The sequence below is a fragment of the Ranitomeya imitator genome, chromosome 5 (assembly GCF_032444005.1).
Source record: "Ranitomeya imitator isolate aRanImi1 chromosome 5, aRanImi1.pri, whole genome shotgun sequence".
NCBI lineage: Eukaryota > Metazoa > Chordata > Amphibia > Anura > Dendrobatidae > Ranitomeya > Ranitomeya imitator.
Window position 1 is genome coordinate 435,821,416 of NC_091286.1, and position 13,285 is coordinate 435,834,700.

Consider the following 13,285-nt stretch of genomic DNA (forward strand, 5'->3'; position numbering starts at 1 on the left):
AATATCAATCACAGACAGCACATGGACAGCACCCAGACAGCATTGATGGCATCTGTGTGCTCTAAACGATTTTCATCCTTGATGCTGGTAAAAAAAGATGTCTCACATAGCCACATAGAATATAACAGCTTTGTATTATATAAGCGAAAACCACCAATTTAACACATATGTGAAAAATGGATATCTGAATGAGGCCTAAAACTGGGTATATCATTCTTTTATGGGAATGCATCATCTTATTTAACTCACATTATAGCAAAATTGTATATAGATTTTTGCTAATATATGCATAAAAAATTAAAGTACAGTGCTAAATGGCTTTTGCATTGTAACTAAAGCTAACTGCATAGGAATATTTTGCTTAGCTCGGTAAGAATTACTATAGGGGTTGCCTGAGACTGACATAATCATAGAGTAGGCTATCAATAAGAGATCAGGGTACAAGGGGTACACCAACCGATCAGCTAAAATCTTCAGTGACTAGATATAAGCAATCTGCGGGGGAAAAACTCAGCTGCACCATACATTGCTTAGCAACTGCTGCTGAGTACTAAACTTTGTCTCTTACTAATTGCAGTACTTGGCATAACGGACATCAACTGATCTCAAATGTAGGACCCATCCTATTTATTAGGTTCAGTGCATTTCACTAGCAAAAGAAGTATTCCTTTTCACATTTGCTGCATTTACATTACAGTTACAATTGTTTTTTCAGAATCATTTGGTTCAATGCTACAATGGGGGTTACTGTAAGTTAAAATGCTCCAATCCTCTGCAGCGCCATTTTGGATGGCATAGTCTATTCTGTTCTGTGGAGGCCAATCTGGATCTTTCTGTATTTTTCTTTGCAACTTTCTGTATTGGCTCTTTGATTTGTAGTGAAACAGTCGTTTTATCCTGAGCCAGAGTTTTCTATTTTCAATAAACCACATCTAGAAAAAATAAAGATAAAAAAATAGTTGGTCCCAAATGGCAATATAAAGAGTTCGCACTAATAAGTATGTGGGATGTATACCAAATTGTTAGCTCTTGTGGTGTTCCTTTCTTATCAGCAAAAGCAGTCGAAAGTAAATAAATAGTTTTTGAGAGAATACAATCCCATAACCAACAGAGACAAGGTCACTCTCAAGGCACCTTATCACCAAACTCTGCAGAGTTGTAAGGGTCTGTGGGTTTCTAATGTATGCAAAGTTAAACTTTAGCTTATACAGTTGGTGAAATGAGTATTAAATATGTGGCGCCCCAGGGTCCTGGACATCACAGTGGCATTGCTTTCCTTGAGGGGAGAGTGATGCTACGTTCGGAGACAAGGAAGGATAACTGCATCCAGGTACCATAAGCATGCAACATATTCATACACCAGGCCACCAGGGGGAGCTTTTGATCCTATTTACTAGGTGACTCTCCATATATATATATATATATATATATATATAACTAGTAGTCTAGGGAAAGTCAGTCAGTTCCGGACTGAGTCTGTTCCGGACAGCCATCTGAGGAAGATAGAGGGTTCACGGACCTGTGCATGCCCTAAGATCTGCAGCTCCCAGAAAGAGACGCATAGGAAGTCAAATACATTGCAGTGAGCATGCAGGAAAGCAAAGCATGGGAGAGGATACCAGAAGGGGACTAGCCCCGAGCAGGCTGCCTCCTTCTGAGGTGCAGAGAGCTGGTAGCCGGAACACCGAGGCAGTAAGGACCTCTACGCCTTACTTCAGAGACCGGCAGGACAGCTAATTGCATGTTACCTGTCCGCACCTACACCCAGGAGGCATGGAGACACCCCATAGAGCCGGGTTATCTAAGAGACCCTATAAACAGGCTCAAGTCACCAGTCATACGGGTTTTGTCCTATCCTATATGGGGAACAGAGAGAGAAACACCACATGGATGGGATGTTACTGACATCTGGTGAAAATTTCATGTCAATTGCAATTTCGAAATGTATGCACTTAAAATATTGATAACTTGTTCAATGCTTATTCCACCCACTGTATCCGACTATTTCTTGTGCACAGAGCTGGCGGCAGAGTGTCTTGGAGATCTACATCTAGATCAGTACACATTTGTACTCAGGTCAAGACTAGAGATGAGCGAATGTTAAGAAAACTATCTCCATACATAAATTCAGCACTGAGAAAGCACATTTGGCTTCCTGATCAGAAGCACAAGCATTTTTTCTTAAAATAGTCAGTAAAATGTGGTAAAAGTGCGGGAAAATAATAGAGTTGTAACTAAAGTATTTTAAAGCAGATAATACATAGATAGCGAACAGTAAAATCACAGCAGGACCTGATAGTATATAATAGATGGATTACATACAGTATGTACACATAGAATAAAAAGATATATAGATGTCAGTGCAGAATGTACATGTATTTAATTATTAAATGATTATTTTTCTTTAAAAAAAATTGTGAAGGCTCCCCTGTAATTTTCTTCACCAGAAGAGAAAAGCCAACAGCAGGGAGCAGATGTTTATAGCCTGAGAAGGGGGTAATACCCATGGAGCTTACCAGGCTATTAATTTCAGCAAACAGCTGTATACTTAGCCTTTACTGGCTATTAAAAGGGGACCCCAAAAAAATTATGTAGGGTCCCCCTATAATTAATAACCAGCAAAGGCTAGGTAGACAGCTGCTGGCTGATATTAGTAGCCTAGGAAGTGGCCATGGATACTGCCTGCCCCAGGCTAAAAACACCAGCTCTCAGCTGCCTTAGTAAGCTACACACACACTGTACTAATTATATATGTCACTGACATGTGTATACAAATTTATTCTATGTTTACATACTGTATGTAGTGTTGAGCAATACCGTCCGATACTTGAAAGTATCGGTATCGGATAGTATCAGCTGATACCCGAAAAGTATCGGATATCGCCGATACCGATACCCGATACCAATACAAGTCAATGGGACACCAAGTATCGGAAGGTATCCTGATGGTTCCCAGGGTCTGAAGGAGAGGAAACTCTCCTTCAGGCCCTGGGATCCATATTAATGTGTAAAATAAAGAATTAAAATAAAAAATATTGATATGCTTACCTCTCCGGAGGCCCCTGGACATCACCGCTGGTAACCGGCAGCCTTCTTTGCTTAAAATGAGCGCGTTTAGGGCCTTCCATGACGTCACGGCTTCTGATTGATCGCGTGCCGCTCATGTGACCGCCACGCGACCAATCACAAGCCGTGACGTCATTCTCAGGTCCTAAATTCCTAGAATGAGGAGTTTACGGCCTGAGAATGACATCGCGGCTTGTGATTGGTCGCGTGGCGGTCACATGAGCGGCACGCGACCAATCAGAAGCCGTGACGTCATGGAAGGCCCTAAACGCGCCCATTTTAAGCCAAGAAGGCTGCCGGTTACCAGCGGTGATGTCCAGGGGCCTACGGAGAGGTGAGCATATCAATATTTTTTATTTTAATTCTTTATTTTACACATTAATATGGATCCGATACCGATTCCCGATACCACAAAAATATCAAAACTCGGTATCGGAATTCCGATACCGCAAGTATCGGCCGATACCCGATACTTGCGGTATTGGAATGCTCAACACTAACTGTATGTAATCTGTAATCTGTCTATTCTATCCTGTCGGGTCTTGCTGTGATTTTACTGTACGAGGTTGTTGAATTGCCGACTTTGTATCTATCTATCTATCTATATATGTATATATATATATATATATATATATATACATATATACAGTTAGGTCCATATATATTTGGACAGAGACAACATTTTTCTAATTTTGGTTATAGACATTACCTTACCACAATGAATTTTAAACAAAACAATTCAGATGCACTTAAAGTTCAGACGTTCAGCTTTCATTTGAGGGTATCCACATTAAAATTGGATGAAGGGTTTAGGAGTTTCAGCTCCTTCACATGTGCCACCCTGTTTTTAAAGGGACCAAAATTAATTGGACAGATTCAATAATTTTAAATAAAATGTTCATTTTTAGTACTTGGTTGAAAACCCTTTGTTGGCAATGACTGCCACAAAGCAGTCATTGAACTCATGGACATCATCAGACGCTGTGTTTCCTCCTTTTTGATGCTCTGCCAGGCCTTCACGGCAGTGGTTTTCAGTTGCTGTTTGTTTGTGGGCCTTTCTGCCTGAAGTTTAGTCTTTAACAAGTGAAATGCATGCTCAATTGGGTTGAGATCAGGTGACTGACTTGGCCATTCAAGAATATTCCATTTCTTTGCTTTAATAAACTCCTGGGTTGCTTTGGCTTTATGTTTTGGGTCATTGTCCATCTGTAGTATCAGTTTGGCTGCATTTCGCTGGATCTGAGCACACAGTATGTCTCTGAATACCTTAGAATTCATTCGGCTGCTTCTGTCCTATGTCACATCTACTATATAAAGCTGAATGTGTGTGTGTGTGTGTGTATGTATGTATGTCCGGGATTGGCATCTGCACCGTCGCAGCTACAGCCACAAAATTTTGCACAGTCACACGTCTGGACCCCGAGAGCATCATAGGCTATGTTGTGAGGTGACATTTTAACCCCGCGCTTTCCAATTCACCAAACAATTTTGCCCCTATCTACATAATGGGGGAAAAAGTGAAATTAAAAGTGTTGGAGGCGTCGCAGCTACAGCCACAAAATTTTGCACAGTCACACGTCTGGACCCTGAGAGTGTCATAGGCTATGTTGTGAGGTGAACTCCGCGCTTTCCAATTCACCAAACTATTTTTCCCCTATCTACATAATGGGGAAAAGTGAAAGAAAAGTGTTGGAGGCAAATTGACAGCTGCCAGATGTGAACAAGGGGGACTTAAAGAATGAGAGCGATGGCACAAAAGAGTATATACCGTACAGTTGCTAAGGTGGGGCCCCGACATGAGATACTCACCACACACGGGGATATGAACACACACACAAAATGCGCCACACACTACCACGTGCTTGAACACATATACCACCCTCAGCACACATTTCACCACACATACACCAACCTCACCACATAAAAGTCGAAACACAAAAGTCGCCGCTCAAAACTCGCCACGCGCATAACTCGCCACATGCAAAAACTAGGCTCACGCAAAACTCGCCACAGGTGCAAAACTCACCTCATGGAAAACTCGCCACATGCAAAACTTGCACACGCGGAAAAATTGCCACATGCACAAAATTTGCAACACATGCAAAAGTTGCCTCACACAAAACTTGCACATACTCAAAAGGCACCACACATAATACTCACCACGCGCAAAACTCGCCATGCGCAAAACTTGCTGCACACAACTTGCTACACTAACCTGTCACATGCAACTCGACACACAAAAAGTTGCTACACGCATGTTGCCACACAAAACTCATCTCACAAAAGTAGCTACATGCATGTCACCACACACAACTCAACACACACAACTTGACAAACGAAACTCGCCCTAAAACACACACAAGTCTGGTATTATCCTTCAAAAATAAAAATCTGATTAATAAGCAGACAAACTACAAGAGCAACAAATGTACCATATAGGAAATACGGCAGCTGTCAGTCACATGACCTGTCTATTATGTGTATGTGTGAGCTAATATATACTGCCAGGGGGAGGGCTTCCTGTTGGCTGGGGATTTATCAGGCTGCCAATTTATCTTACAAATACTGAGGTAAAAATACTGAGCAAATAACATGTGAACGAGGTCTAATACAGGAGATCACACAGGTATATACTATATACAGGGGAGATGACACACAGATATATACTATATACAGGAGAGATGACACACAGGTATATACTATATAGAGGAGGAGATGACATACAGGTACATACTATATACAGGAGGAGATGACATACAGGTATATACTATATACAGGAGGAGATGACACACAGGTATATACTATATACAGGAGCAGATTACCTACAGGTATATACTATATATAGGAGGAGATGACATACAGGTATATGCTATATATAGAAGATGACATACAGGTATATACCATATACAGGAGGAGATGACACACAGATATATACTATATACAGGGGAGATGACACACAGGTATATACTATATACAGGAGTAGATGACATACAGGTATATACTATATATCGAAGGAGATGACATACAGGTATATGCTATATATAGGAGGAGATGACATACAGGTATATACTATATGTAGGAGGAGATGACATACAGGTATATACTATATACAGGGGAGATGACATACAGGTATATACTATATACAGGAGATAACATACAGGTGTATACTATATATAAGGGAGATGACAAACATGTATATACTGAGGTGAATATGAGAGGTGTGAGGTGAAAATGAAAAGGTGTGAGTGCAAAATGAGAGGAGGGAAAATAGTGGAATGATCGGAAAATGACAGATGTGAGGTCGAAATGACAAGTGTTAGGGGGGAATGAGAGGAGTGAGGGAGAAAATGAGAGGTGTGAGGGAGAAAATGAGAGATGTGAGGGGGAAAATTAAAGATGTGATTGGGAAAATGAGAGGCGTGATGGGAAAATAAGAGAAGTGACGTGCTATAACTAACCACAGATATTTACTATGCCCAGGCAACGCCGGGCTCTTCAGCTAGTCATTAATAAACACTAGTGACCCAGTGCCACTGGCAGCCATGCATGCCCAAGCCTTCACACTGCCTCCGCCATGTTTTACAGATGATGTGGTGTGCTTTGGACCATGAGCTGTACCACGCCTTCGCCTTACTTTTCTCTTACCATCAATCTGGCAGAGGTTGATTTTGGTTTCATCTGTCCAAAGAATGTTCTTCCAGAACTGTGCTGACTTTTTAGATGTTTTTTAGCAAAGTCCAGTCTCGCCTTTTTATTCTTGATGCTTATGAGTGGCTTGCACCGTGCAGTGATCCCTCTGTATTTATTTTCATGCAGTCTTCTCTTTATGGTAGATTTGGATATTGATATGTCTACCTCCTGGAGAGTGTTGTTCACTTGGTTGGCTGTTGTGAAGGGGTTTCTCTTCACCGTGGAGATTATTCTGCGATCATCCACCACTGTTGTCTTCCGTGGGCGCCCAGGTCTTTTTGCATTGATGAGTTCACCAGTGCTTTCTTTCTTTCTTTCTCAGGATGTACCAAACTGTAGATTTTGCCACTCCTAATATTGTAGCAATTTCTCGGATGGTTTTTTTCTGTTTTTGTAGCTTAAGGATGGCTTGTTTCACCTGGATGGAGAGCTCCTTTGACCGCATGTTTACTTCACAGCAAAACCTTCCAAAGACAAGCACTACACCTCAAATCAACTCTAGGCCTTTTATCTGCTTAATTGATAATGGCATAACGAAGGGATTGCCCACACCTGTCCATGAAATAGCCTTGGAGTCAATTGTCTAATTACTTTTGGTCCTTTAAAAACAGGGTGGCACATGTTAAGGAGCTAAAACTCCTAAACCCTTCATCCAATTTCAATGAGGATACCCTCAAATGAAAGCTGAAAGTCTGAACTTCAACTGCATTTGAATTGTTTTGTTTAAAATTCATTGTGGTAATGTCTATAACCAAAATTAGAAAAATGTTGTCTCTGTCCAAATATATTTGGACTTAACTGTATATACAGTACAGACCAAAAGTTTGGACACACCTTCTCATTTAAAGATTTTTCTGCATTTTCATGACTATGAAAATTATATATTCACACTGAAGGCAGCAAAACTATGAATTAACACATGTGGAATTATATACTTAACAAAAAAGTGTGAAACAACTGAAATTATTTCTTATATTCTAGGTTCTTCAAAGTAGCCACCTTTTGCTTTGATGACTGCTTTGCACACTATTGGCATTCTCTTGATGAGCTTCAAGAGGTAGTTACCGGAAATGGTCTTCCAACAATCTTGAAGGAGTTCCCAGAGATGCTTAGCACTTTTCGGCCCATTTGCCTTCACTCTGCTTTCAAGCTCACCCCAAACCATCTCGATTGGGTTCAGGTCTGGGGACTCTGGGGACCGCCCCAGGAATGAAGACCAAGAGTCACTTCTACTTCTGAGGATAATTTTATCCGAGCCACCAGCCTCAGAAATCGCAGGTTAACAGCAGCTCAGATTAGAGACCAGGTCAATGCCACACAGAGTTCTAGCAGCAGACACATCTCTACAACAACTGTTAAGAGGAGACTTTGTGCAGCAGGCCTACATGGTAAAATAGCTGATAGAAAACCACTGCTAAGGACAGGCAACAAGTAGAAGAGACTTGCTTGAGCTAAAGAACTCAAGGAATGGACATTAGACCAGTGGAAATCTGTGCTTTGGTCTGATGAGTCCAAATTTGAGATCTTTAGTTCCAACCACCGTGTCTTTGTGCGATGCAGAAAAGGTGAACGGATGTACTCTACATGCCTGGTTCCCACAGTTAAGCATGTAGGAGGAGGTGTGATGGTGGGGGTGCTTTGCTGGTGACACTGTTGGGGATTTATTCAAAATTGAAGGCATACTGAACCAGCATGGCTACCACATCATCTTGCAGCGGCATGCTATTCCATCCGTTTTGCGTTTAGTTGGACCATCATTTATTTTTTAACAGGACAATGACCCCAAACACACCTCCAGGCTATGTAAGGGCTATTTCATCAAGAAGGAGAGTGATGGGGTGCTTCGCCAGATGACCTGGCCTCCACACTCACCAGAACTGAACCCAATCAAGTTGGTTTGGGGTGAGCTGGACCGCAGAGTGAAGGCAAAAGGGCCAACAAGTGCTAAGCATTTCTGGGAACGCCTTCAAGATTGTTGGAAGACCATTCCCGGTTACTACCTCTTGAAGCTCATCAAGAGAATGCCAAGAGTGTGCAAAGCAGACAACAAAGCAAAAGGTGGCTGCTTTGAAGAACCTAGATTATAAGACATAATTTCAGTTGTTTCACACTTTGTTGTTAAGTATATAATTCCACATGTGTTAATTCATAGTTTTGATGCCTTCAGTGTGAATGTACAATTTTCATAGTCATGAAAATACACAAAAATCTTTAAATGAGAAGGTGTGTCCAAACTTTTGGTCTGTATTGTATGTGTTTTGAAGAAGATATCTTTTTAAAATTGAGTGTAAATAACAGAGAATTGCTTTATGTAAAAGCTCATGTTAAAATCACAGTACAATCAGGTAGCAATCACAATGGATTAGGATGTAAATTGGATGCAAGGTGTTAAAAATTGCATGTAAAATGCATGACCCCTGCAATACACTCGTCTGACTTGGCAAGAACAAAATTGGACCCATTTTAAAATTACTAGTGTGACTCCAGTATTAGGGTATGTGGGCATGTTGAATATTTGATTGCTGAAATTTCTGCAAGGTTTCTGCGTCTCTTGGCAGCAAAAACTCTGCAGCAAAAACACATTTTTTACGCATTTTTCATGCATTTTCGATGTGGTTTTGCATGCATTTTTTGCATATGTTTTTTGCATGCATTTTTGTACAGCAATGAAGGCTTTTTTAGCTAAATTAAGATATTTTAAAAAAGTTTTGTAATGTAATTTCTAGGTACAGCACCTTCTTTTTCATTCTGATGCAGTAGCTTCAGGGTAATGAGATTAGGGTTTGGTGTCAGCCGCTGTCATTGACACCAAGCTCTAAGATTAGTCATGAAAAGCTGTCACACTCATCACTAAAACAGTAAGTAAATGCACACACGGGCATACAAACTGTAACCAGACTATGTAGGAGTGTTAATAGAATGAACCAACATAGGCTGTAACCAAACAACTGTTAATTTTTTTCCCAAAAAATAGAAAAAACGGTGTGGGCTCCTGTGTAATTTTCACAACCAGCAGAAAAGAAAAAATAGCTGTGGGCTGATGTTAACATTCTGGGTAGGAGCCGATAGCCATAAAAGTTCCCAGGCAATTAATGTCAGCTCATAGCTATTTGCTTAGCCTTTACTGGCTTTTTTACAGGGGGACTCCAGAAAACAGTTGACATAGGGTCTCTCTATAAAATTTAACTAGCAAAGACTAGTCAGACAACTGCGGGCTGATATTAATAACCTAGGAAGGGACCATGGACATTGGCTCCCTCCCAGACTAAAAACATCAGCTCTCAGCCACATTATAAAGATGCCCCAAATTTGTCACTAAAACTTGCTCTTCTGACTTGCCCAGTATTGGTTGCAAGTGGGGTAATGGTTGGGGGGTTGATGTCACCTTTGTATTGTCAGATGATATTAAGCCCATAGGTTTGCAATGGAGAGGCTTCTATAAGACTCCCCCATTACTAACCCCATAGCAATATTATAAAAAAAAACACACACCCAGAATAGTCGTTTAATTGAAATAATGACACAGACTCCTTTACTGAATCTAAATTAAACCATACTCCCCGATTGTCTAATCCACTGAAGCCAACATCTCCTGTAACAAAAATAAAATAATAAACCACAATATTTGTAGCCTGACCTCCAAGAAGATAATAATCCATAATGTCCCACAATGATCTTGAAGAGTTTGAGAGCAGTCACTGATATGACTGCTCTCAAAGACAGCCGGCTTTAACACTAACACACGAGGTAGTCGCTCCTGCACAGTATAGCACTGAGCTGCATGAGAAAGTTCACCGGAGTTAATCAGCTGATCAGCTCCAGTGATCTTTCTAATGGCTGCTCCGTGCTATGCACTGTGGGAGTGATGATGCTCCTATCAGTGTATCACCAGTGGCCAGTTAGAGCATTCACATCTCCTGATGTGACTGTTCTACACATGAGATTGCCATGGGACACTCGGGATTACATGGACTAGGGCGGACTGATGTGTATATGGTGGTTTATTATTTTTAACTTTTTATAGGAGACATGGGCATCGTAGATTGGGCGTTTAGGTGAATATATTTTGATTTTTAATCTACATTTTTTGCAGGAGACATGGGCTTCAGGGATTTGGTATTAAGTGAGTATAATGTGTTTCTTATTTTTATTTGAATATATATAGTGAATTAATTTACATGCTTTTTTCTTTTTACTTTTTTACTTCTCCCATCAGCAGTTCTTTCTATCACTGTTACCAGTGACAGCAGATGTAGCCTGATAGGAGTAGTCTCTCATCAGTCGGTGCCAGCTGACCTGCGGTAGGCTTTTTACTGCAGGTCACCTGATCTCTGCAGGGTAACTCCAACATCTGACAGCATGACTCCGCAGGGCTCTGATGGCGATAAACAGCAGTAACATTGCCACCAATCAGAACCGCTATGGCTGTGTTAACCCCACTGTCAGAGTGTGTGGGAAAAACTGGCATTTGTGCTGTGTATGGCATTTGGCTATAATAGCCGATTAAATTGATTATTAAATATTACAAATTCGGCCATTGTGATCCAAAAAGATTATTGAAATATTCTCTTATCTCTTGTCAAGATTCAAAAGGTCAATAATATCATCAATAAATGTTAGGTGGTGGTAGAGACACTAAAAAAGGAACCTGTGATGAGAAAACTGAACTTAGCAAGTTAGCAATCAGGGGAGCTATAAGATCTACCATTCCAAAACGCATGGTCTCTCAGTATATTGCAGTCTGTTATTTTGGTCACCATTGATATAGCATATTGAAGGTGTAGAGGCTCTGATTACAGTGATGTGTCTCTTACTGAGCTGTGTTTTTCTTTTTTAATAAAATCAGTGTTTTATCAACAGGAGATTTTAACTACAGGACAACTGCTCTCAGCCATCCTAGTTAGTGTTGAGCATTCCGATACCGCAAGTATCGGGTATCGGCCGATACTTGCGGTATCGGAATTCCGATACCGAGATCCGATACTTTTGTGGTATCGGGTATCGGTATCGGATCCATAGTGAGGTGTAAAATAAAGAATTAAAATAAAATATATTGATATATTCACCTCTCCGGCGGCCCCTGGACATCACGTGGGTAACCGGCAGGCTTCTTTGTTCAAAATGAGCGCGTTTAGGACCTGAGGAATGACGTTGCGGCTTCTGATTGGTCGCGTGCCGCCCATGTGACCGCGACGCGACCAATCAGAAGCCGCGACGTCATTCCTCAGGCCCTAAATTCCTAGAATGAGCACGTTTAGGACCTGAGGAATGACGTCGCGGCTTCTGATTGGTCGCGTGCCGCCCATGTGACCGCGACGCGACCAATCTGAAGCCGCAACGTCATTCTCAGGCACTAAACTCCTCATTCTAGGAATTTAGGGTTAAAAAGAGCACAGTGACCCTATTATAATCACAATTCTAACTCATACAGGAGTCCAATAATTTGGAATATACCTCATAAAAATAGGGTGCACTGTGCGGGCTTCAGTGAATAAACCACTGAGATGAAGGGATCAGAACACCTAACCACCACAAGATTTGATTTTCTTCATATTTTTCACTTATTTAGTGTTTGTATTCCACATATATGATATTTCACATTTTTATGAGTCATATGTGACTTTTTATTCTTGTATATATATTTTTTTATATATATATTTTTTTTATACACTTTATTTTTTTACATACGTATACGACACAGTGAGTAGTGATATTATATATCATTATTGGAGGGGTTATTTGTAGGGTTGAGCGAAACGGGTCGTTCATTTTCAAAAGTCGCCGACTTTTGGCAAAGTCGGGTTTCATGAAACCCGATCCGACCCCTGTGCGGGGTCGGCCATGCGGTACGCGACTTTCGCGCCAAAGTCGCGTTTCAATGACGCGAAAAGCGCCATTTCTCAGCCAATGAAGGTAAACGCAGAGTGTGGGCAGCGTGATGACATAGGTCCTGGTCCCCACCATCTTAGAGAAGGGCATTGCAGTGATTGGCTTGCTGTCTGCGGCGTCACAGGGGCTATAAAGGGGCGTTCCCGCCGACCGCCATGTTACTGCTGCTGATCTGAGCTTAGGGAGAGGTTGCTGCCGCTTCGTCAGAAGCAGGGATAGCGTTAGGCAGGGTCCATTAACCACCAAACCGCTTGTGCTGTAGCGATTTCCACTGCCCAACACCACCTTCGGTGTGCAGGGACAGTGGAAGCTACATTTTTTTTTTTTCCCCCTCAGCGCTGTAGCTCATTGGGCTGCCCTAGAAGGCTCCCTGATAGCTGCATTGCTGTGTGTACGCCGCTGTGCAAACCAACTGCTTTTTTCAAAGCACAAATCCTCTTGTTCCTTCCTTTCTGCACAGCTATCTTTTTGGTTTGTACACACTTTTTATTTAATTTGTGCATCAGTCCACTCCTTATTGCTGCCTGCCATACCTGGCTGAGATTACTGCAGGGAGATAGTAATTGAAGGACACTCCCTGTTTTTTTTTTTTTTTTTTGTGGGAGATTAAGATTGACATTTCTGCTAGAGTGCCATCCCT

General features: G+C 41.3%; 1 protein-coding gene across 1 annotated transcript in view; it reads right to left on the bottom strand.

Annotated features, from left to right (window-relative positions):
• Positions 1–605: 605 nt before the first annotated feature.
• Positions 606–13,285, bottom strand: part of LOC138638116 (probable cation-transporting ATPase 13A4) — a 542,444-nt gene continuing 529,764 nt past the window's right edge. The window contains exon 30 of the mRNA XM_069727138.1: positions 606–932. Coding sequence (XP_069583239.1) covers positions 687–932 — 246 coding nt within the window. The 3' untranslated portion in view covers positions 606–686. The remainder of the gene's footprint in view (positions 933–13,285) is intronic.